The sequence below is a fragment of the Dufourea novaeangliae genome, unplaced genomic scaffold (genome assembly GCF_001272555.1).
Source record: "Dufourea novaeangliae isolate 0120121106 unplaced genomic scaffold, ASM127255v1 scaffold21, whole genome shotgun sequence".
NCBI classification, from domain to species: domain Eukaryota; kingdom Metazoa; phylum Arthropoda; class Insecta; order Hymenoptera; family Halictidae; genus Dufourea; species Dufourea novaeangliae.
Genome location: NW_015373910.1, coordinates 2,453,846 through 2,481,176, shown reverse-complemented (window position 1 = coordinate 2,481,176; position 27,331 = coordinate 2,453,846). Strand labels below are relative to the sequence as shown.

General features: G+C 38.7%; 1 protein-coding gene across 1 annotated transcript in view; it reads right to left on the bottom strand.

The window, feature by feature from the left end:
* Nucleotides 1-22,313, bottom strand: part of LOC107193986 — a 191,445-nt gene extending 169,132 nt beyond the window's left edge. The window contains exon 1 of the mRNA XM_015583534.1: nt 22,265-22,313. Within this exon, the coding sequence (XP_015439020.1) occupies nt 22,265-22,309 (45 nt within the window). The 5' untranslated portion in view covers nt 22,310-22,313. The remainder of the gene's footprint in view (nt 1-22,264) is intronic.
* Nucleotides 22,314-27,331: the final 5,018 nt, after the last annotated feature.

The following is a 27,331-nucleotide window of genomic DNA, read 5'->3' as shown; positions in this document are numbered from 1 at the left end:
GCTCCGAGCAGTTTATATCAGTTTCAGATATGACTCAGAGACAGATCTCATATCCGATGGAGTTATTGTATTGTTTGCTGTGCTAAGTAACAAACACGATTATTTTTTATCTCGGAATTGGACAGCTTCGATCTACCTTGCTGTGTGCATACCTGTGTGACAGGATAAATCGCGTTGAGACTTTGTTGAAACGGTTCATTGTGTAAAGAACAACCATGTTGTACAAGGTGGTCCAAAAGAAAAATTCGGTTGAAGTAGTTGACTGTTGCAAAAGTGATGGAAATTAGTGCAATATAAAGACTGTAACCGAGCAAATTAGGCATGTAAAAATAAAATAAAAATATGCAGTACAACGTTATAATTACGTTTTTTATCAAGTTGCAAGCTGCATACCTTATTTTGAATACCTATATGCTAAGTTATTTATGTAGAAATATTTACAGTTCAACAAACGACTCAAAACTATATCTTTCTTATACATAATCTATAAGAAGAATTGTATATAATTATTACAATATAATAATTACTACTGTACATAATTATAATTGTGATGTAAATTATTTAGGCATATTATTTTATAATTTCCAATTATTTTGCAAAATGCTTAATCGTTTCCTGTATTTAGCCATTAACGAAAATTCCACGCAATATAATTACTATGTGCGGCAGATATTTCAGAACAGTAGTTACCCCAAGTGAGAGAAAATTAATCTTTCATATGGGATTCACTGCAGTCATAATATTCTGATGAGAACGGAACAGTGAATGGTTCGACAGAAGATCAATGCCACCGAGTGTGTAGAATCGATGTGGACGCTGTTGATAACAATATTATAAAATATAAAAGAAATATATTGTACACGTGTCCAAGAATGTTACGGTCCGAGTGGTCCTGATATTGACTGCCAGAAATAATTCTCGTAAACTTTACTGAAGCTCAGTGGAAGCGAAGGATTGGAAACCTATTATTCTGCCATTCTCTCCCATAAACAAGGGTTCTGTGTGGAACAATTACAGGCACTCCGTGTGAGAACAAAGAGAAGAAAATTTCGTTTTCCTTCGGAAAACTCTGTTCCAAGAGAATGTCCACGGGCCAAGAGAAGTGTGAATCGAAAGAAAATGGAGAGTCTAGTTAAACACCTGAAAGCTTATAGCGTGCCATTCAATTTAGAACCGAAGACTTCTCGAGCGTTACGAAAAAAAAAAAGAAAGTGGAAAACAAGGAAGCGACCAAATAAAAATTAATGAGAGAATTTCCGGACATTTATCAGACTGCATCTTCTACTTTAATTGGGTGGTTTGCAGTGATTTATTGCACTCTTGTAAACTTGAAATTTGATTCGAATAATGTTCCTCTTCCTTGAATAAAACTGCAAAACGTTTTATCTGTTATTTATACCTGAAGAATCACTATACGGTGTTTTTAATTAATAACACATAAAGTCTCAACAAATTTCTTTCTACGAACCTATCACTTAACTGGTGGAAATTGACTGGTGTTTCTTTCTTTCAATACGATTATCTTTTAGAAACTAGACAAACATTAGGAACAAGATATTTGTGAATTCTCTTCCTATAATTCTATATGTTTATATACTTTTTTTATATACTCTTATATCAACCTCATGAGGTTTAGCACAGTGATAGAGCTTGGAATTCTGAAGCCAATAATATTTGTTTCAGCCTCATATGGCCATTAGTTTATAAAATATTTAATGTTCAGCCCCGAAGAGCCTTCGAACACTCATCGAGGATTTACTGTGAAGAGTTTTAAATTTCCACACCCAACTTGATATTCAATGTCACTAAAAAGTCTCCATTGCCTATATACCAACTGTTTTCTTAAACCCAAAATTTCGGTTGTTCCTCATCATTATAATCGAACCTTATCTCTGAAGGCGGACCAGTTTTGTTGGTAATGCAAACAGTGGAACGTGAATTTGTTTGATTCCTCAAGCATCATTTCCTCTAAATCTACTCATAAATAAATTTGTTTACCAGTTGCCCATCTTGTACTCTAATTAACATAAACAGCTACTAACTTAAATTACTTATCAGAAGCTGTCACGTTGGATGAAGTTTTTAAACACACTCGGGTCACAATGGACCCACTCATCGCCGTCCAAGCGTTAATTCACCCGAGTATCCGTCACTACTATCACACTTTTCGCATAAATCTCGTCGACGTCCCCGACCGGACCCTGGTACGTTTTCGATGGCGACCGTTACAGGCGATCAGGAATTGGCCCTATGGTAATTTCCCTCGTTTCTCTTCATCGTTGGAATCATGCCGCCGAGGGAGGCCAGGATCCTCCGGACCCCATTCTTTCTTTCCTTCATTTGTCCGCGAAATTGCCGAATCCACGATGGCGCACGTGCGCTCCTGCAGGAATGGATGTTTTCCTGGCTTCAGGAATTCCGTATGAATATTTATGAGGGACCATCTCGACCTAGGCGCGGTGGACGCGAATCTCCCGTCCCTTCCACCTCTCTATCTTTCCCGATATTCTTTCTCTCCGCGATACATCTCTACCTCCGGCTGTCGTTCGAGCATCCCCCCACCTTTCATCCACCGTTTTGTTCTTCCACTGTTCGTCTCACCTAAATCGTTATAAAATCATAATACACTTTCATGACCATCGTTAAATCAGCATCTAATGGGTGGAACTGACGGTAGAATGCATCGAGTGGTACGAAATTAATGATGGGGCTGAGTACGGAAAGTAACACGAGGAAAATGTGTCGAATTTACAATATCCTCACGTTTTTTTATTATGAAAATGGTGGGCTCATACTTTACCAGTAAATGGAACCACTTCCAAGGGAATTTCGGTAAATTAAGCATTCTAATTTTTCTGAAACTTTGTAGGTTTTTAAGAGATCTCAATAGAAGTGTACCAAGAACTTTTTCTTCTATATTACGTTTTAGTTCTATGTAAAGGCAGCATTTTCAAATAATTATGTGTCTTTTCCTATTTTCCTGTAGATCTTAAAAATTGCAGTAGATATAAATAAATTATTACAATGAAAATTTAATGGCTCTTTATGCTCTATAAAACTATGCAAAGAAATTCTTAAATATTTGTTATTTAAATAAACAAATAAATGAATAAATAATCAGATCATAAAGAGTCATTAAATTTTCTTTCTCAGAATTTATAAAACATATAATATACAGAGAAATAGGAAAGCGCACATAAACCTTTGAGAGGTGTTTTCAGCCTGAAGAACCAAAAAATAGCAATGAAGAAAAACTGCCTGACACTTCTATTGAGGTCCCCCTCAAACCCTGCAAAGTTCCGAAGAAAAATGAGAATTTTTGGGTTAACAAAGTTCCCCTGTCAGCTGTCCTCATTTAGCACCCGATAAAACGAATCTTAGATATTGAACTGATCGATATTCATGAGTACATATTGAACTTGGTCTGATCGCTGGTTCGAATCCACTCGGTTCGAACTACTTTTTTTAACGCAGACTTCCAACGGAGCTCGTAATATTTTCTTTGTCCGTCTCGCTTGATCTCCCTTGCATGTTATAAGCGACCTGATCGATGGTCTAGCGCGTTATGGTGACGTTGGTAATCACCGATACCGCGAATGTGTGTCGGTAATATTCTTAATTGTCGATTAACGGCTGATTTAAATAGCTAATACCGGTTGATTAGCAGGAAAACGTTGAGTAGAGGCAGCAGTTGATGCTGTATCGAAAACGAATTTTATCGATTCCCTCGCATTTACGCGGCAAATAATTGGGCACTTTCGCAATTAAGTTCACCGCGGCTGCTGGTGACACGATTTCTACGAACGATTTTATCTTCGTTTTATCGCCGTAACAGCGTCCGTGCTTTCACGACTAATTCGTTCCTCTTCCGCTTGGACTTAACACGACATGCTCGCTCGGACAACGTTAATTCGTTTCGTTATTCTCGTTCGCCCTCGAGCGTACCTGACCTTCTACAATTTCCATGATTTTCTAGGAACTAGGCTTGTAAACGTTTTTAACATTACTGGTCCTAATCGTGAATCGTTAATTGTTAATCGATTTTCTCGACTCTGAGCCTAAGAAGCTGATTGTTGATGCGAGTTTATAGCTGAATATATTCGGGATTCGTAAAATGAGCGATAATAATTAACGAGCTCAATTATCTGTCTGATTAAAGTATTTTCCAGTAGCACCAAAGATTATTCTGATTATAAGAAGTATGACAGTATATTCTGGATTATTTTGAAATAAAAAATGTCTTTAAAAGCCACTGAAGTGCTCAAGAGATTATTAGGAAGAATAAAGTAGTTTAAAGCACATGGAGAATGTAATTCCGTTCTTTGTTTTCACGTGACATTTGCATCACGTTTAGCTGGATCTTGATTGCTTTATTTAAAACAATTGTAACTTTTAAGTACCTATAGACAATATACTCCTACAGAACGATTAATAATACATAAAACACTCAAGATAATTGTTTGGCATTCTCTTCCCTCGTGGTTCAAATATGAAAAAAAATTTACACAATATCGAAATTGTTCACACTTTTATATTCTTAATCTTTGATTAGTAAGGTAGGGTCTGAGGGACCCCATGAATATTATTAGAATATTTTATTTTTATTTGATAGTTATTGAGGGACCAATACTTCGTCATCCCAAATTGAATTCCCAAAATCATTATTAAATAACGAACGTCTGAACGGGATGACGTTCTCGAAATAAATGTTCAATAACACCGCATTCGCCTTATTCGCGAGTTCTTGCAATATTTTTATTCGTGGCGCGCAGATAGCGATACCAGCAGTTAAGCTTCCGAGAAACGAAACTCGTACCCGCGGCCATAAAGCGACTCCAGTTACGACAATCGACCGGTCGTGCTCTTCTTATTTGCCAAACAACACGCGCAATGACGTGTCGTAAAATTTATCTTATTATTTTAATGCCAAAGGAAGCGTTCGTTCGGGGAGGCCCGTGACAAATCACGTGTGTAGTGTGTACCGTTCCTTCCAACTGTATTTCCTACGGACGAAAGAATTCCCGCGCACCGACCTGTAAAAATATTCCGCGTTCCTGCCTGATTTTATTCCCCCCTCCTTCCCTTGCTTCCAGAACGCGACTTTGAATAAAACGTTCGCAGAGACATTCACGGTGAGTTAGTGACGAAACAAAATGTCTTCTTTTTTATTATCGTATTTGCTTGCTGGGAAACTCTCGAGTCTCACCAGAGAAGGTACTCGCTACGGAACGGTGTGTACATTTACAAGGATGTGTAAGTAGATTGTCCTATGAAATAACAGACATTTTCAGTGATCTTCGTAGTATCAAAGCGTTGTGACTGGTCTTCGAGAAAATTCTTTTATTCTCAGGAAAAAGGAAATATTTAATTTCAATTGTACGACTTTTTCTTTTTTTCCTGGTTATAATTTACAATTTGTTTATATATAATATTTGGTAAATGGATTGAGTCGGTTGGGGATAATAACATGTAGGTATTTTCCCAATCCTGTGAAATGGCAGACATTCTCCAGTGATCTTCGTAGTATCATATCAGTGTAAAAAGTCTTTGAGAAGGTTTTTTTATGTACAGGAGAAAGTAAATATTTAATTTTTATTTTCTTATACGATAATTGAAAATGAGCATTGGAGTAGTTTCAAGGCTTTTGCATTGAGTCAGTGTAGTAAACACTGAAAGTATTTTATTAATGGAAATAAATTTCAGAAGACACGATACGCGTTTACCAACACGATAGGTGAAAAGTGATGTAACTGAACCGGAATTTTTGGAGACATGTCTTTAAATTTGACAGTAATTATCGGGAGATGGTAGTATTAACACACTCCTTCCTACGGTAAAAATAGATTAGATATGTAAATAAGTGATTTAAGTGTAAATGATCGTATGCAAACTAGCTGTATTTAGATTCTACTGGGATCAGGGTTAGGATCAGACTTTCTAATCCAAAAGTTAGCTGGAACAGTGTAAGACTTGAGCTACTTAAAGCCAGTTTCACACCTGACCGTTTTCCCTGGCTGACTAGAAAAATTCTACGGGTTTAATTGTTCGTTAGAATCCATTTTAAGAAACCTTCGGTCACTTCTGATTTCTCCGATCAAGCACAGAATCTTCAACAATACAGCACGAATTTTAGTCCAGTGTAAAATAAAGAATTTGCATTAACCCTCATCCGTCCTTTGTGTCAGTTTGACTAATTGTTCTCCCACCAAATGATTGTCATTCCAAATATTGTCACGAAAGTGTTAAAGTATGCGCCTACTGTAGTGAAAAAAATGCAGTTAGCGGGTTAATTCTTTACCACTGCGTCAATTTTAAACCAAGGGACAAATCAAATTGAAAAAATAACGAAAGGATGAGAGTTAATAATATTCATTGACTATTTAATAATCAAATGTAACTCTAGCAAGCCTATGTAACACCTGGCCAAGCTTTCTCTGACACAAATAAAAAATTTCAATTACCCGAACCACGAGACACAACTATCGATTCACATGATTCCGCGACGCGCTATCAATCCTCCAATTTCGATCTCGTGTTCCAATGTATGCAGAATGGGGTGTCGTCTCGCAGAAAGTAAACCGAATATTATATGTCGTTCATATTTCCACGCTTATTCGACGAGGCGTATCTCTTTTGTTTGCTCCGAATCTAGCTCTTTCAATCCGCCCCGTGCCGAAAAATTTCAAGGAAAATATCCGTCGACTGATAGACTCTCGAAACCGAAACGAAAGAAGAAAAAAAAAAATAAACGAAACGAAAAAATATCTCTAGTCCCCGGAGAAAAAGTGGCGGGTAACAAAGACAGAGTAATAAAACCGGAATTCAAATGACCCCATCGAAACAAGTCTCGGTCGGATACATATATTCAATAGATTCCGTTGGAACGGGCGAGTGGTCCTCGCTCATTTTGTTCCTATCGGTGACCGCCAGCCGATTCTTCTTTTCTCGTTCTTTTTTTTGTTTTTTTTATCTTTTTCGTTGGAAGCGAACAACAATTCCTCCCTCTCTGGTCGGTTGGCATCGCGCAATCGAAATTTGCATCAAGTGGCGCGCTCGCGAGCGCACGCGGCCATCTTTTACATAAAGGCAAATTTATAATTGGCCGCGGGCCAACGTCTGCGACGTTTCAGAATGCCCCCCCCCCCCCGTTCGATCACGTAACGCCGCCGCGAATTTTGATTTCAATCGGTGTGTGTGTGTGTGTGTGTGTTCTCGTGTAACCATTCCGCGCGAGAGACGCCGGCATCCGGTAATTTGGAAAAACCGTTACCAGCGGGGTCGACCGTGACGGGAATTTTGCATGGATTTTATTTAACACTTGGACAAATGCAGACCACGGTGACTAACGGCGGATACTCGAGAGGGGACAATAAGAAATACGTCTCTCGAACGATATTCACAGACGTATGTGTACCAATTACGGAGGCTCTAATCAAGTATTTATTAAAAAATACTGCTACATAAATTTCATATTGTGAAAATGAATATCAGTTGCTAAACAATTCCTTTTTATAAAGGAATTTTTTTTAAATAGCAAAAATTAAATGTTTGTAATGTATTTGATTAAACAAAAACAGATGTTTTTTTGAAGGCTCCGTTTTACGGACAAGACAATCACGCGATATTACGGAATTTACTTAAAAATAAAAATTAATAAGTTTGTTCTGAATTTATTTTTTTTAATTACATTAAACCTTTCTAGGATATAATATGCATTTTATACGGTGAAGATGCTGTTTATAATTAATTTGTATGAAATAGTTCAGTATGCATTTCTTAAGGTTTTGGCTAAGAACGTCGATAAAATCACCGATAGCGTAATACACATATTTTAATAAATACCTAACCATTATGATATGTTAAAATTGTCGTTTTTTTACGGTGAATCTTATTTGTTAATAATTTAGTTTAATTTAAAAAAATTTGTTTATGATTATTTATAAATGTATTTCGTTTAAATGTTGATTTTAATACAGAGGCTCCGTAATTGGTACATATTCATCTCTAACAACTGGTTACTGAAATGCGTTGAGACATTTTCATTATACAATTTTGTTATGTGGTTTCCTTATAATTTTCTAAAAAATACTGCCGAACATGCATAGAGATAAGCTAACAAGTAAGCATTATAATTTATAGCATGAACTTCATTCATAAAATTAAATTCCTATCAGTACAACCAATACTACATTATTACCAGATTGCTAATCTTATCGTTAGCTTCATCAAAGTAAAATGCTTCGAACAAAGATGACACAATTTCGCGATATATTGTGTTCGCCAGACTATTTCGTCATCGATGCAGTGATCGGCGATAAATCCGTTAATCTAGCCGGATGAAGATAAGATAACAGATATGTCGTCGTATAGTCGGATCTGTGATCCTCAAGGTCTAGAAATATCAACAAAGAATCGCGATTGCTTTTTGCTAAACTAGTCTTCTCAAAAAGGAGTGGAATTACATACGTTGGGTTAACAGAACCCTCATGGTGGATTTAATACGCTCTCGTGAAAGTGGAGAGCCATGTTACGTTTTTCTAAATATTTGCCTGTTCTTGAACTTCACCGTGAAGCCCGCGGTCATGTCAGTTGCAAGTCTGCTCTCAGCGTGAACATAACTCGGAAACCCCTAACTGCTTCGACAATTAATCGCCAGGACGCCCGAAACATCTGGATCCTGCCCTATATATAAGTATTATAAATGTTGAGGATTCCGAGAGCAGACTTTTGCCAGTATCTACAGTATACCAACAAGTGCGGAGTTTTTGATAAAAACAGGGAAATTTATGACAACCACTTTCAGAGAGCAGAAACAATTTAGAAGATGAAGGAACTTATTTTGGACAAAATTTATTTATTTGACAATCAAGTTCCTTCATGTTTTAAATTATTTCTGCTCTCTACAAGTAGATGTCATAAATTTCCTTGTTTTTATCGAAAAAAGCATTTGTTGATTAATTTATGTACTTTGTTATAGCATCCCTAAGAATCTGAGTTTTGGTCGTAAAGGCAACCTTGTATCAATTATCAGGACTTAAAACCAAGTTCTGCATAATACCCTCCACGCCAGGATTAACATCCCTGATCATGTTGCTGGTGCTAAATAAAATTTTTTACCGAACTTTTAACATAAACAATAGAAAATTAATAAGTACATGTTACGGACCCAGTTCCTAATCACTTAAAAGTACCTATCGCCATTTTTTTAACGTATAAATAAAAAAATTAACCAAATACAGAAGAATTATTATTATTCGAATAAATCTATATTTTATCTTTAATTTGGTAATAAGAAAAGTGCAGAGAGAGTAATACAATTAAATTATAAAAATCAACAATTATCTGAATCATATATCTGTATGTCACTCTAAGCTATCGACTTTTACATATGAATTTCAAAACAATTAATAATTATTTAGTAGACTTTTATCAAATAACCTTTATTATAATAAACGTATAATCTAGTATCTATATACCAAACTGATCAGGAATTTGGTTCTGATCAGGAACTGAATCCCTGACGATACCCAGTCTATTGTCCAAATGATGCTGAAGGATCACACAAGTATTTGCCAGAAGTAAAGTACCTGACAATCGTCGATTCCTCTATAAGTGAAACATAGCTAATAAAATTACATGCTTCTTTATCAAACTCATGAAACAACCAAAATGAATCTCAGCCAGTAATAGTTCGACACAATTTAATCCTGTTTAATTTAACCGTAGTTTATTCTTTTTCAATGGCGTGGAATTCTTATTGATCCGCGGTAATCTACCGCGATTATCGACCATTCGATTTCGTTCCATCGGGGGTTAATTTGCACGCATTCCCAGGCGCAATCGACGGTGAAAAAAAATGAATGTGACGATCGTCGAGGAATTTGTCGGCAACAGGCCTGTATCCACTACGGCGAGGTATGCAGTTGCAGAACGCGGTATCCTCGCCCTTAATTGGCCGTTTCTAGTTCCCTTCTCTATCTGTATCCTTCTCGAATGACGACAATGTGCCGTGGCACGATAACGCGTGGTATGCGCATCGATTCCCGAGCCGGCTCCTCCTCCATCACCCATGAAACAACCATTACCTGTGGAATATCACGTTTCGGGTCGCGACTTGGGGCGCCGCGGCAGGGATTTATTCGACTTGCAAAAATAAAAAAGGAAGTGAGACTTTTTTCTAATAATATTTTCGCATGTATGCTTGCGTTAGAAAAAAAGCATATCAACTTGTAAATTAATAATAGATATTCGTTTTAGTATGTCAGTGGGGTAAATATTACACACCTACAGAGAAAAGATATTATTATAGTATATCTAGTCAGTAAGAAATACTTTTTAATTGTTAATATTGCTTTTAGTATGGCACGGGGTATACGTCATGCAGCTCAAGAAAAAAGTAAATTATTATAATATAGTTTGAAAAGTATTAATTTTATTAAAAAGTGGATAAAAAAAAGTATTAATACTGTTGTAAAATGATTTTATTTTAATAAAAATCTGTTATAAAGGAACGTGTTTTTTTTATCAATGTATGAGTCTTTTCTGTTTAGTATATTTACTATAATAGTGTACAAATACTTTCTTGTACGTATAGTATAAATTATTTACGTATAGTAAAAAAGTTACTATAATAACAAAGATTTACATAGGGGTCGATCGAAACAATCGAGCATACGCGAAAAGAACCCGGAACAAAGTCCCAGTTAAATGAAAGATATTTAAGAAGAATCGACAATTTTCATTGGTATAATAATAACATGGATGATAAACACAGAATCAGCCAGCGTTAATATTACCACGCGCGGAAATTCGACATTTTGGATTTATTAATATTCCATATTATTGTTACGTTATTAATCTCGTCTGTATAATGATCATTACCTCAACGAATCGCAAACGAATGCCTGTATTTCCATCCACCGATCGCAAATTACAAACTATAATTTAACCACAGTTCCACGAAACAGATACAATCATTTATAATGCAATTAACTGGTCATTTCTAAAACGACATTAACATCATTATACCATCCAATTTCATTAATCAAAGAACTTCAAGCCGTATACCCCACCGAAATAATATTTTTTTGTTAAAGAAACAATTGTGAAAATTTCAAAAAAAGGTAAATCCTTCCCTCAGAAAAGAAGTCCATGTTCATACAGTAGACAGGATCTTTGATCACAGAAAATTCGACATCGCGAGAGAAAGAAGAGAAAGACACTTCTCCGCACTTCTTCACATACACTTCGCGACGGAGTAACGAATCGCGCCGCAACGAAACCGCAGCTTCTAGAAAAACTCGATAAGTACCAGGTTGAAAAACTTTCAAAGAGGAATAAATGGGGGAAGAGCGACAAAAAAAAAAGTAAAAGTCTCGTGCGTTCCTCTCATTCACTGTGAGACCATAGTGCTTCGTTACTATTTCTATCTCATTAACGGCGCATAATACCAGGGGAACACGAAACGCGTTTCGGTGTCCACGATCCTTTAAAAGAATAAAAAAAAGAGTACGCGTCTCATTAATCGGATACGAGGGAGGCGGCTAACGACGTCGCCTGCCCGCCATATTAAAGGTAGATAACGAAAAAAATTATCCCCGATATTAACCATCGAGCCTTCTCGAAACACTGGCCCCCGTCTGCCTGCCGGCGCCAAGAACGATATTTTATCGAAATTGCATCGAGATTTCATTATTAACTATTCCCCAGCTGGGAACGAATGCACGCGCCACCCTTTCCCTCCTGGTATCAAGATTTTACGATGCGAGACTTGTTTTTCCGCTGGACTGAACCGTGATATTTATTTTTACCTGGTTCCCCGCCCACGTTCCTCTTCTCTCGTCTCTCTTTTTTTTTTTTTGTTTCATTCCGGATCAACACAATTTCGATTAATCGGCCCCGCACGTATACGAACCACCGTTCTCCAAATCCACCGTGTTTTGCGAATCGACTAGCTGTAAACGTTGTTGTTCCGCTGCTCCGTTCTGCTGTTTCAATTTCCAATGTTCGGACAAGCTTGCTAAAAAACTGTCCCTCCAATCCTTGAATGGACGGACCTTTTTTGGAGGGGGTTACGCGGTTCAGTGCGTAACGATGCATTCAGTTCATATAGAACTGAGTAAATTTAGAATTTGAGTAAATTTAGAGTTTGACTGAATAGTAGAGCTTGAATAGATTGGGAATTTTAATGAATTTAAAATTTGAGTAACAGCTTTAGTAAATCATAGTTACAAGCCTCTTAATTTTCAGACAATTCCTCTTTGTGGTATAACTAAAATTGTAAATGAATCAGTTCATTTAGAATTGAGTAAATTTAGAATTTGAGTAAATTTAGAACCTGAATAGATTGAGAATTTTATTTAATTTAAAATTTGAGTAACAGCTTTAATTAATCATAATTATAAGCCTCTTAATTTTCAGACAATTCCTCTTTGTGGTATGACGAAAATTGTAAAATTTAGTCAAGTCACACGAATAAATGTGTTCTGTTACGACTGCAGATTAAACAAAATTAAATCTTAATCGCTTACCGTCAGTACTTCCTCTTACCAAACTTTATCCAAATAATGAAACCCAGCTCCATCAAAACTGTTCCCCTCGAGTATTTTCAAGCCAGCCATAAGTACCATCAATCATTTACAATTCTGTACCCAGAGAAACAGCTTAAGCACAGTAACTGTATCAAGCGGTCCCCAAAAGGACAGCAGTTTTAAAAAATACAATACCACTCGTGGCTAATCCGCTAAATATAAATTCAGCTTTAAAAAACAAGCGCACGATGGGATTTCCTAAATGTTTTTTAACTCTGTCAGCTCAGGGAACAATTAAATCTGCGAGCGACTTTATTAAATAAAAAAGGAAGAAAAAAAATGATACCTCGATATAAACGAACCGTGGCTCACCCAATTACATTGTTCACCGTTGTTGTACGGGTGGCGAGGAATTTTCCTCGCGGTGAATAGGGGTCGCGCCATATTGCGACATGGTAATGAATTTTTTTTTCGCCACCGACGAAGGGAAAGATCCGGCCGTGAAACGGGATTGAAACGAGATTAATTGATCGCGAAGAAACGTCACGACGACCAGGAGGGATGAGAGAGCCGGAGATCGCCGTAAGACGAGTTCCTTTCACGCCGTCACTGCAGGAAGAATATTAAAAATGAATCCCTTCGAGCGTGAAGGGCGGTTGGGGATGCCATGGACGACAAGTGGTCGTAATGAACGTCCTAATGAATATGCACAATGAGCAGACCCTCGTTAGGACACGTGCTGCACTTACTTGGCCAACTAAACCGCGTTAGTCGCGGCTTACCAACCTCGGCTGGCGCCCCCACTCACCTTTTTAAAGATTATTAATGGGGTGTTGTAGCGACCTGCTTCGGGAACCTTTGCACAAAACCCTGGCTAATCGAGACGTGTTTTTAATTGAGGGGACGAGACGCACGGGCGTTGAGAACGATGCAACCGTGAACGGTGAATCCGACGAAGGGTAACAGTGCACTGTCACTCTGAGGGGTGAAAGTTGAAATTGGTAAGTTGTAGTGAGAAGTAAGAGTAAGAGAGCGATATAAGATTGGTAACTCATATGAGTAAGTTATTTGGGCAACTCGTATAACTGACTCATTTGAGTGACTAATTCAAGTGATTAATTAGAGTAACTCAGTTGAGTAACCCATTTGAGTGGCTGACTTCAGAAACTGATTTGATGGACTCCTTTAAGTAATTGATTTGAGTGGATAATTCGAGTGATTAAATAGCGTAACCTTATTTTAGTAACTAATTTGAGTAATTGATTTGAATAACTAGTTTGACTAACTAATGTGACTAATTAATTTGACTAACTGATTTGAGTAACTCATTTTTGTTGTCATTAATGCACTGTGAATAATAAATTCACGTCTGCTAGATAGTTTTACGTTTTCAGCGATAGTTTTAAAGCCACGTGTGTCTTGGAATAAAGAAGGGGAATCAGAGTTGCGAATAACAATTTGTGATTTTTAATCATTCCTATAGAAAAGAGAAACACGTCTGACGTTAATGAGACGAAGTCATTAAGCTTTAGACTCATTTTTACCGACAACACTTTTATTGTAGCTTGTAACTGACTATAAAACTGATCTGTGCAATAGATGACAAATAGATAATAGTTATGAAAATATAAATGCATCCATTGTAATTAAGTTTCAATGAAATCTAAATGACTGTTATTTAAAAAACGAAATAAAATAATACCTGTTTGCAATATCATTTAATCCGTTGTATTAAGTTGTCACTACGAGACACGAGACAATTAGATACATTTTTGATCACTCGTGCTGGTACCAGCTCACGAGAAACAGGAGAGGGATCGCGATACCAAAATTTGAAGCCAGTTACACTGTTGCCTTATAAATCAACCAAACTAAATATAAAACCATTGGTGCATATCCTACAACGTCAATTTTTTCTCCCGACTCACAAAAGCATCCCAGCGAAAAAAAGTAGAAGCGATAAGGGAATGCATTAATAACAACCCTCACAGTGATCGTCCACACACGCTTTAAATAAAGAAGATCGCCTAATAAACTCCATAAACCATCCGCGCGACGGTCTATGCATCCGAATCGCACCGATATGACGAAATAAACGAAGCCAGGCCTCGCACGAACGCTAATAAATTTCCCTGGAAATCGTCTGTGATAAATCAGCCAGGAGTGAATCACACGGAAGATTCCAGAAGGAAACGTTGGGGATAGCGGAGGAGGAAAAAGAAGAGAAACGAAGCGAAGGACCGACGCTCGTCTTGTTACCATCTCGATTTCCTCGAGACGGTGGGCCGTTAGAAAATAACGATGTAACTACAGGTTAACGCCGTTATCGCATGACGGGGTTTATGGGGTCCCATCGCCGACAAGCGAGCCCCATGGCGCGAGTATATCACCGGGCTGTGCAGTTATGTTTCATCGGGGTGTATATTCCGGTGGCTCACCGGTGGGGAAACGGAGGGAAGCAGTAGGAGGAGGAGGATTCCGGTGGATATTAATTGGGTTCCGATCTGCATCGTGACCACCATCGAGACACCCCTCGAAACAGGTGCCCGCGAGGCGTCATGAACCCTGCTTACATCCGCCCGTCTGGCCCGTGAGCGTGACCAGTCGTCACTGTTACCGAACAGACAAACAATTTATCTCGAAAATTTACTAATCCGATCGAATGCAAATTGGAACACGTGTTTGAATGGGGGATGGTTGAAACGTTGCTGAGAATGGATGGGATATTGAACAATTAATCGTTAAGTTTGATCATGTTACTGGTGGATATTGCATGGATTTTTATCGATCTTTGTTTACGGATATGCTAAACAGGTTGGAAAATAATGTTTATTTACTACAGGATGAATGAAAGCTTTTTGAACGTAATGTCACGTGTTAGGACACTACAGGTGTTTACCAATATTTAGATTTTACCCTGTTATGTTTTCCTGTATTTTTTGTATTTAGCTGCGTTGCCTTTCACATTTCGGCCCAAGTATTTATTCCTTATAACATAAAACTTTACTAACTGACGAATATTTTTCCACATATTCCAATCATTTCTGGACGGGGGAGGGCCATTCTGTGGGGTGTTGGGCAGCCCCCTGGCCCCTACCTAGTTACGCCAATGCACGCGCAAAGTTCGATCCGTTGCTGACAAACAGAAGCCGCAAATCGTCACCCGAAAAAATTCGGAAGCGGTCGATCCACGTTAACGCGGATCCTATTAAGTTTCCCGCAATCCCCGGCGTTTCGTCATTAATGAACAGGTCTCATTTATTATTACCGCATAACGGCATTCTTGCCAAGCCGCATCGAGCAGTGCACGAGCGCGTGCGGACCAATGGATGCACCCGGGACGATAAGTACACCTGTAAATTCCAGCGCGCTCTAGAGGCACACGAAACGGTACGTGTGCAGTACCAAAACGGTGGCGGTGGAGGGGGGATGAGGGGCCAACACAACCACTACGGTTCGACGATCAATACACACGTTCACCCGCATCTGTTCGAATACGCGGGATCCATACCGATCGATTCATCGATACACGAAGCGAACAGCCGTGTGCCCCGTACCCGAACAGGTTTCACCGCGATGATTAATATATGCGCAGGCAGATACAAATAGCAGTCTTTACGCGAGGATGTCGCGCGCAAGTGTTCGAAGCAACCCAGGCTGTTCCCAGTGTATGTACGGCCACGCGCCGCTCTGTAAAATCGAATCCACAAAAATTAAAGGATTATCCGGGATTACGTGCGGATGGAACGGCGTCGCGACCGCTGGTCTGCGATCCTCTGCCTGCAGTTTAATTTCAACACGTCGAAATACACGCTCGAAAACCACCCCCCACTCTAACAGGAAAACCGATTTGTATCCTTTATTTCCCGTGCAGCACGGCGAACGTTAGATCGATTACCGTAAAGGGGGAGGAAGCTTCAGAGAGGGGCCAGCAGTTCACACCGAACTACCCCTTAAGCTTTTCACCGGTAATTACGTTAATAACTTCACCGGCCGCAGAATTTATGGACGGCAACGGGCCGTGGTGGCCGACCGCCACCTCGTGTTTCGTGGAGAAAGTGGAAAAGATAGAGGAACGGTGCTGTGCCCCCCCTTCCCCGCCCCTCCCCCTTTGCCGTTACTAATTCGACCGGGACACGGCGTCTTAACGAAACCATTCGCGGTAATATTAATTCGTTCGATCACATTTAATTGGACGGTCGGCTGGGGTTCTCGTTCTCCCTAATTCGTCACGTTTCTTTTATTAACGATCCTCAATTTGTCCTGGGGGAAAATAAAACGGTACCGCCGCTCTATTCCATGGAGCTTGTAATTGTTCCTTTTCGTTTTACTGGTTTTTGTAGTTTGTAAGCGACAGCGTTACAATTACGAGTTGTAGAATTTTGTTCGTACCTGGGATTCGAAGTACGAAGATATTAGGTGTATATTAATAAGTAATGCACTATTTATTGTAATGTTGTGTTTGGATCGGATGAAATCAAACATTTTTGCTACCGTAAGTTGGAGTAACTTGGACTCAGTCAAAATAACTTTGTCTGAATGTTAGAAAATTATGATTTTTGATTTTGCTGCTCTTTTGCAGGTATTTAAATATTTATAAATCAATTGAATTTAACAATTTTGCAGAACTGTCAAATCGAAAATGATCATTTTTTGGCTAGGGACTAAGTTACACTGATTGACAAGGAATCCTGGGCACTTGTCCTCCTCCAATTTTTTTCTTTTGCACATATGTTGTAATACTCAAAAAACTAAGCGACATATGTTTTTTTTTGTTATATCGGTGAATATGCAGTTTAACGGGGTAAAATCCCCGCTCCAGGGATTTAACGTGTAACAGAAATAATTGGAATTTTTTATAAAGATATTACGTTTGTTTGAATTTTAGTAGGTGTAAAATATTTTTTATCGTAGAAATCCTAACATGGACTCCTAATTTTTCGGAAGGATTTGTTTTTTAAGAGTAAACTATCACCATGTTGAATTTTTCTTCTCCACAAGCAAGATTTGTTTGCGATCTATTAAAGATATAATACTTATTCTGTATGGTGATCAAGCATTAAGCGACACATACGTTTTATGCTGTCAGGGGAATAAACTTTGAATCACCCTTTCAACGTTACAAGCCAAATTATTACAGAAAATTATGTTCCTTTATTTCTTTTATGTCTTTATGATTATTATGTAATAAATTTACCCTGTTTAATCAAAACTTTACATATTATATGTAATTTCTATCTAGGATTCCTTGTAAGTCAAAGTTACCCCAACTTTCGGTACGTTAACGATATTTATCACTTGTTTCTAACAGCCTACGCTATTTTAACTAAATTAAATATCGGACAAGTATTCTGAATTCTAATTATACCACAACCTTGTTACAAGAATAATGATGAAAAACAAATTTACTTATCGATGCACACAATACTACCTGTGGTTTCCGCGTGATTTCTTTTTTGAACTTTTCTTCAGGGATTACTTAAGAGCCCTGCATTCTACCGCAAGTTCTTCGTCTTTCTTTTCTACTGAAACTTTCTACTCTTGAAGAGATTAACGCTCTCAAAATAAGGTCAGAAGTTTCGTTTTGCTTTTATTGGTTCTCAAACACCAGACACGATTGTACATAAAAAATATTGGGACCGAGCGAAGTGAATGGAAGTAAAAATTCTTTCTTGCTTCCGAGACAGTACTTTTGAATACGTAAACAAGGAGTTTCCTATAAGAATGCCATCGATAAATAGAATCGTCGAAAGATTCAAAATTGTAGCCTGCCTCGGTCGTCATAGTACTCAGTCCGTCTTGAATAGACTGCAGCTTGGCTTTTCCTCAATGAAGGCGCAATTCCTGCGTACTTTAAGCTGGGAAACATCGTTAAGGAATACGATAATGACTGTAAACAATCTTGTTTCTCGCATTAAATGCCCCCGAGGGAGACTTATTCAAAGACACAGAAAGAGGCTTTCTTTGCCTCGTGCTTTCCACTCGTCCGACGAACTGGAACTTCTTATTGTGTTAGAGGATATAATAAGCTCTATATAAATCTTGTTTCAGACGAAGCGAAAGCTGAATGGCTCCGGCATTATTTGTACACAGTTTTTCGACCTGTGACGCGTTGTCTGTCTTTGAATTGAGACGGTTGATCCTTAAATTCTCTACTAATTGTAGAATTCGATTATGTCTTGTTGGGCAATGTGCAAAGCGAAAGATTGTGAGGAACAAAATAACGAACATTCTTCTGTACTGTTTACGATTACTAAACAACATTTCCGATTATTTGTGTTAACAGGCGTTAGTAATTATTAATGCTTAAAGAATTAAAAGAAAATCACTGTGCATTTAAATGAAGAAGAGAAACAACCAGTGAGATGAGGAAAAAGTAGATCAAGAAGTTAAGAACGTATCAGAGGACGAGTGATTTCACGGCCCGGAACAGCGCGGAGTACATTCAGGTTTCGTGATAATTTAATTATATAATTCGTTTCCGACGGAGTGTTTGACGAAAAAAGACGGCAGAGAATCGCAGCCGCCTGAGCGGACATTCGTGAATCTTCAACCGTCTTTCCTCTGCTCATCGACGCGAAGATCGTTAAAGACTCTTATTACACCTACATTCCAGGTATCGAAAAAAGAGCAACTACGGTTCATTCACACTTTTATACAACGGAGTTTCACTGAATATTAAAATTCTCTGTGCAACGAATAATTTAGTACTCGAATTAATTATATGAGAAGCATCCGATTAACATAATCGTGCAGAAAATGGCTACTGATTTGTACAAATTAAGTAGTATGGGAGAAGAGTTACGTCACAATCTTACCAATATGATAAACAAATTATTAATTTCACTAAGAGTTTTAGTAACCGAAATAAGTGTACATCATGGAGTAGAAAACTCTCTCAAGGTACTTTCCATGCAATTCTCGTAAATCCTTTACTGTAATTGAATTTTTTTATTAACACGTTCCGTGCCACATGTACCACCGATGGCACACGCAGCCTGAATGGGAAATTTAACGTGTACCATCGATTGTACATATGGCACTGAACGTCTTAATGTTGAACTGTAGTTTAAAACAAGACCAACAGCCTCTATTAACAAAAGACACAAATTTTCGGTAATTTATGGCTTGAAGAACGACATAAAGATTGTCTGGCTACGTACGGCCTTTTTCACTGTGGCACGGAACGTGTTAAACACTGCATGATAGGTAATCATGTCGAAAACACCAAAGGATAACCACCTAAAGAAATTAATAAACTCATTTACATCGATCTACAGACAAACAGCCTATATTTTTTAGTTTGACCAAATCACAAACGATCGTCCTCTACCCTCTAAAACGACGTCTACCATCCCCGTTTCCAGCATCCAGCAGCAATAAACGGCACCGCGAGGGCGGTTCAATGTACATCGAAGAAGTGGATTGTCGAAAAGGAGCCGGAAGCGTGTAAGCCGCTATAAGCCGACAGCTATCATTACTACTAGACGCCCGTCGTCTCTTCGTTCGTTTTCGCATTTTCCTTGAAATATCTGTCGTTAGCTGCGTCTGGAGGGATAATGGGGAGAGAAGACCGGGGTGCTGCGAGGCGTGGGTTTCGCGACAAGATGGGTGGAGGGGGATGACGAGGGGGTGGCGGAGTTTAAAGGGAGGCTTGACTGCCGAACGACTAATAAGATTACCTTCCGCCTAATCATTCTCGCTCCTGTGAGCGCCATCCACCACTTACGACTCTCTCTCTCGAGCCGGTCCTCCGCCACCCCAACCCCAAGAACCACCCCGTTTGTATTCAGCGAAGGATAATTTTCCGGGGCGACACCTAATTATCAGGAAATTCTGTGGTAAGCGTGTCTACGAGGCTTTCCGCGTAAACGCGCGTTTTCGAGACAGACAGCTGGATAAGCGTGTGGGGGAGCAACGGGGTAAATAGATGGATTTAACTCTGGAGGATGCGCAGCCTTGGCAAGGATGTGTTTTGTACAGTTTACTCGTCTCGAGTCGTTCGAGTTTTAATGCAACGCGCGAGGCGGATGGTGGTAGTTCTTGGACGGATTATTTGTGTCGCGGCTTGAAGGGAAATTGACTGCTACGGGGTTGGGAAATAAATTTCCCGTGAAATTGGTTCCTGCGATTAGAGGGGGCGGATAGGGTTACTAGGGGATTTTAATTCTCGACCTTGGGTAGACTTTGTGAGGGGTAGCAATGAGTCATTTGGTGGATATTTGCAATGAAAATATTTAAATTCGTAGTATTTTTAAGCATTGATATTAAATGAAGATTGTTTACGATTATTCGGAATGAAGATTGGTGTCTTATAGCTTCAGAAATAAATTCTGAATTTAGTTTTTACTTCTACTTCTTAGAAAATTCTACAAATTTTTTTGTATTACAACGGACAATAATAGTACACAATCTCATATTAATATTAACAGATATACAAATTACATTATATACAAATCTGAGAGAAATGGAACTATACGTAAACATTATATTTCAGTGCCCACAATGTATTCAACTAATATTTCCCAATGCATGTTCAATTGTCTCTAATCTAAGGTTCCTTAACAAACTTTTATATATTAAAATTATGGTTCCAAAAATTTGTATTCATTCACTGAATCTCTAACTATTATAATTCTCGTATTAATATCTTCGTTGCACCCTGTATATAAAAAAATGAAAAGAGTCTCCGAAGAACTACTAGAAATTACGGAGAACTAAATAACCTCATAAATTATCGAACCATCAGAGACAATTTTTCATTCCTCTAAATCAGCCTCAAAGACCTAACACAGATAACGTCTCACGCGATAGACTGTGTGGTCTCAAGAAAAACTCACTGAACCCCAAAGAAAAGAGGGTAGACGCTATACGAATTTCGTTCATAAAGCCGGGCATTCAAAGGAAAGCTTGTATCTACACGGAGGCACACGCGCGGAAACCCATTTTTCATTATTCCAAGTTTATCGAGTGACACGAGACCCGGGTGGTGTCTCGGTGTTTACACGGATGTTCCTGTCCGCACGATGAGACTCGGCGGAAAATTCGTTGGCCTTGAAAAGGGAGAATAATCGCGCAGGGTGTGTATCCATAGACGGGACACAAAATACGCGTGTGTCAGGGAAATCCGCGACTCACCACGAAGCAGAGGAAAACGTAATTAGAAGGGGGAGGAAAATTAATTTCGTGGAAATTCTGGTGAACACAAACTGTTTACAGTAAACAGAAATCTTACTGTAATTCGGAATTAAAAAATACTTGGAAGTGTAAATAAGTGATCGGTAGACTGCGGATTTATATGTAAAATGACATTTTCTAATATAATTCCTAAAAACAAGAGCAAATGTAGGAATATCTTCCGTCCCTTAAGTATTTTTCTGTGCTTCAAATTCGTGTTGCGTTTCATGAAAGTTCTGTCTCCTATTGTATTATATATGAAAGTTTTGTCTTCTGTATAATTATTACCCAGCGTAATTGTGTTAATATCAAGGGGTAAGGATCCTCTTTCCCATAACTTGTAATAGAGTTCTGCGGAAAAATTCAGTCTTCCGTCGTTAGAACACGAATGGAAAGCGAGAGAGCTCTCCGGACACGAGCCTAATACAACGAATCTGTCTCGTTTCCTCGCGTCTGGTTTCTATTCGTGTTCGCGATAGAAGAGAAACCAAGACGGTGTCGTGAGCACCGGGAGCGAGGTTAGACGATCCCCGGGATCGATACGATCGGACGCTTACCTTGTAGATCTCATCTACGAGCTTAGTGAGTTCTTCGGTCTCCATGGTGTGTAACTCCTTCGGTGTCTGAAAGCTGCACTTCGAACCGACTTTACGAGATGCTCATATTTTTCCGTCCTTTCCGAGACCGGATCGCGCCACCAGCCGCTCCACTTTCGGCGAGAAGTCGATCGTCTTCGTGAACGGAAGCCGATGGATGGCACGTGTTTCTGGCTGGCCTGTTTTCTCGACCGTGCCTGAAATTAAAGACGGAGATCCGTTTAACGATAATGCCCACGGAGATTATTGGGAAACCCGAGGCTCGAAACTTGACGACAATGAAGGAAAGAACAGGGAAATCGTGTCCCCGTTCAGAATCAATTAAGGTAAACCAACCGAACAATGACCGAGTAAACAAATGACCGAATTGTTAATGTTTGGAAGTTTGAGATTAATACTTGAATGTATTTATTTAGTATAAAGAAACAGCTGTTGAAATTGTAATTAGATTTATTTTTCTTGAAATTCATATAAAAATAAAAGGCCAGTAAATGACTGCTACTTTTCTGAAATTTTTTTAATGAGAGTTGTACTTATTAATGTTTGCGTAATACGCTAAGATAAAAATATGGGATATTAAAAGTGCAACTATACCCAATTTATAAACATTTAGTAATTTTAAATTTTATAATTCACATTTCTTTACCTAATGGAAATTCAGTGGTATGCAGTCAATTACTGGTTTACCCGGCGTTTAGTTTATTCACTTTTGTTCGATGGTGACTTCGATATTACGTTGGTGTGAACAGATTTGGTTTATAGGTAAGGAAAGGAATTGATTGTAGTGAAGATACATAATCGTGGATGTGTAAATATGTGGTCTTAGAGGAAGTAGTCGCGTTGAGCCATTATCATAGGTATTAGGTCTCTGCGCATGAATTGTGGTTCTGTGTGGATAGTGTATTTGATTATACTTTCATGAATGGAAAGTACGAAGGAAGCTCATTATTTGCACGGTAAACTGAAACAAACACTCTATTGTAAGGTAAGCGTACGTCGAAACGAAATTGTTTGAATATTGTTTGAATTGTATTAATGTAGATGAAGATCGTTCTTACGTGTATTTATATTTGACAAATAAAAATTCAAAGAATATTTAAATATGTTAATACTTTACTAACCGGCTCTATAAATAGACTTTTAAATTCCCATGTTTATAAGTAAAAAGCCCATGAATTTACCCTTCAGTCGGGATTAGAAGACTTGAGAGATCTTCTTATCACTGCTGAGGAGTCTTCGAACACTCATCGAGGATTCTATGCCTATCACAGTAAGAAACGTCACTGAAATGACCTTTATCGTAGAATTGTAAATTCGAAAAGACACTACTCGGTCTAAGTCCCAGATAAATCCTGCAAAATCTGCAAACAACGATACGAAAGTGCCCGGCCTGTCGTCTCGGAAAATGGCGGATTCAAGGAGACGTATTCAAATTAATATAAAGAGGCTTAACAAAGTCGAAGCAGTTGCCAACCATGCTAATGCATCAAGCTGATATAACGCTAAGTGAATTTAACTGGTATTCGCCCGGGGGCCACGTAAGGGCCAATGAAATTGTACGAATTATCTGTCTGCGGCGGTGCCAGACCCGGGCGCAATAATTCACGGTTGTAAACCGTCGCATTTAGAATAACAATTTACAAAATCTTGGCCGACGGATTCTACGATGTTTTTATGTTAATGCTATAGCATTAAGATTCTCATCGCGCAATGTGAAGGACTTCCAGCATCTCGTCCTGCGTGCCTAATGAAAACGAGTGCCAAGAACGTCGCCGTTCCGCGAACGTTCTCGTTCGTTTCTCAGGCCGGTTCCATTCCGATTCCTAACCACACTTCGTCATTTGCGTGAAACGACCTGTTAATTTTAAGTAATTAAGCGACACCGACAATAGATTCCCTGGTGTGTATTATTTTTCACGGCAAAGTGTTCCCCTTTATCGCGATTAACTCGAATTGTGTTATCAAAGGAGCGATTAGTGATTCGGGGACACGCATAATACACCTGGCGCATATGATTATATCACACTTTCGCAGAATTGTATTAGCATTTCGGCGGTAGATTGTAGCTTCGCGAGAAATTGGTATTTTGTGGACGTGCTTTAGGAACTAACAAATGTTACCTGTTTGGACTGGAAGTCTTTTTGTACTCGATATTCAATTGTTTGAAGGATAATTCTTCTGTCAAGAAATAAATATCCCTTTTTGTTTTTGTTAACGTTGGCTGGAGAGGGTAAACGAATTATTTTTAACGCACTGGTTAAAAACAGTCGTGGACTGAAATACTAAAAATTGATTATCTAAATAAATCTTATTTTGAACATTCCTTGTTTCTCCCCTCACATTCCACTTGTCTCCTCTCCGGTACAATCAAAATCTTATTATTATCCCCAAGCCAAACAGTTTGCAAAGCTTCTTACCCTGAATCTACACTCCCCTTGCTGAACGAAATCATGAAAATAATAACAGAATTTTCCACACTACTTCCAACCGGTTCCGCTGGAAGATCCCTTACGAGGAATTAATTTTCATAACTCACACTATAAAATTTCTCCCCGGAACTTCCGTGCATTAGCAATTCATACACAGAAAAGTGTTCAAGTTTCATATAACGAAGCAACCGTAAAAAAAAAAAAAATGAAAGAGTTCCAAGTTCGTTCGTGGTACGCTCTAAAAAGCCAGGTCCCGTCCGTGAGAAGAGGAAACACATCAAAACTTGTCCATCCGAGAAAGCAGAGAGTATTTAGAGCCAAGTCTCGTCTCTCAAGATCTAACGAGGCACGGTTCTGCGGCATTACTCACACAAGTTGGACGAAGAGAGAGAGGTCACGTTTTCCAGGGTATACTTTCATTCCGCAAGGACACCCGGTATGTGTTTCGCCCAGGTAAAACGCGTAGAGGGAGAGCAGGGCGGAAAAACCGGCATAACTTCGCAGTTTTATTTCTCGACGCGGATCTGTGCTGTGTGCGCGCGCGGTTAGGCAGGCACACGCTTAAGGTGTCACGGATCGACGATCGAGAGTCACTCTGGACTCGGTTTTCAACCTGATTCGAGAGCAACTCCGGATCGAGAAATCGTGAAAGCACGGCCACGACGACGACCGTGCGCGCGCGCGCCACACAGTTGCCATGTCACCCAAATATGGGTGACACGTACATTGAAAAGTGTCTGGATTATTTAAACACTGTTATAAAATGTTTGCATGAAATTAATATCGCAGTATAATTTAAAACAAGACCTACAGCCTCTATTAACTAAACTCAAATATTTTCGACAATTTATGACTTAAAAAACGAAATAAAGTGTGTCTGGCTACGTGCGGCCTTTTTCACTGTGGCAGTCAACGTGTTAAAACATTGACTGTCACAGTGAAAATGGTCGTACGTAACCAGACACATTTTATCTCGATTTTTAAGTCGTAAATCGTCGAAAATATTTGCGTATAGTTAATAGATGCTGTTGGTCTTGTTTTAAATTATACTGCGATCTTAATTTTACACAAAACTTTTATAACAATATTTAGATAATCCAGATTCTTTGCAATGTACGTGTCACCCACATTTGGGTGACGTGGCAGTCAAAGTGTTAAAACGGTCGTCGGACCGCGAAACGGGATAAATTTTATCAATTTTTAGTACATAATTTTCGGTTTTTTTAAGTTCCTAAATCTCTGAGGGACCTTACTTAGACTGTCAATTTGATTATAAGAAGGGTTCAAATAGGGTAATGTGTGTAGAGAAGTCAGTAATTTGTTCCGTTTTAACCCGTTAATTCCCAGTGTTGCACCGGTGCAAGATTCATTTTAGAAGTGCGTTAAATTCTGTCACCGGTTATTATCTAACATTTGTCAGCAAGGATCCGTAGTTTCACTAATATAAAGTAGATCTTCAGGTTTTCAGTTGAGAAATTGAAGTATTCCCTTCAAAAATAAGTGAAAAAAGAAAATATGGAAGAAATAGGTATGTTTAATATCGATTTTTTTTACTTCAAAATAACAAGATGTAACGTATATACCAATCTCATAATTTTGCAATAACGATTTAAGGGTATGGGCGTTAAAGGGTGAAAGAATACCATTTAGCAGTTGATGTTTCTTCTTCTTGTAAAAGGTGTTATATAAAATGAATTATTTTACGTGTCATGGATTTTATAGACAAAGATGCAGACTTAGACTTTCCCATAGGCAGATTAAAAAGTTTGATTAGACGTCCGAATAGACGTGGTCAATAGTAACCAATTTTTTAATGCACGAATTTCGGTTTTTGTAAGTAAAACTAAATGGTTTGATACGATCTGATGAAAATTTTACTTCTATATTATTATGGGTACAGATTCACTTCTCTGTTTTTGTTTGTAAAAGTCAAGTACGACTTTTTCCAAATTTTTGTATAATTTAATTTTTTTTTGTATAATTCAGTTTTTGTTTCGAATATTTCGAATTTCTACAAAAATAATTTTAAAAAGACGTAGTTATTAATGATTCTTACTTGTTAGCAATGATCTATACACTTTTCCGATTAAACATAGTTTTTCGCGGTCAGATGGCTGTTTTAAAACACCGTGCGCGACGGTGAAGATTTTAACGACCTCCTGTTTCTCTTTTTATTCTTTTTACCTTAGTCCCACGACGAGAGCGGCTCATCGTCGCGTGACATCCGTGCGCGAGCGAGACAGGAAAACCGATTACTCGCGGGAAGATAGGAAAATCTTCCCCAGAGTGATAATTTCTGGAGCAATAATTCCGAGAGCGCGATCGTGAGGAACGCCGGGGCACACGCCGATCGCGCGATAAAACCTCGTGGATGTATTTCAATTTTCCCCTCGGATCCGTTGTAATTATTACGGTTCTTCCGCGGCCTCCTTTCTCTTTTATTTCAATCCCCACCCCTCCCGCCCCCTGCCCAGGCGGTGATGGAAAAAAAAATTAACCGCATCGCTGCAATCCGTCAGAAGCGGAGTGTCGGTTGAAGGATAACCGTGCCTGCGGTCGATTTTTCATTGCGGGCTTACCGATTGCGAGGCAGACGGAA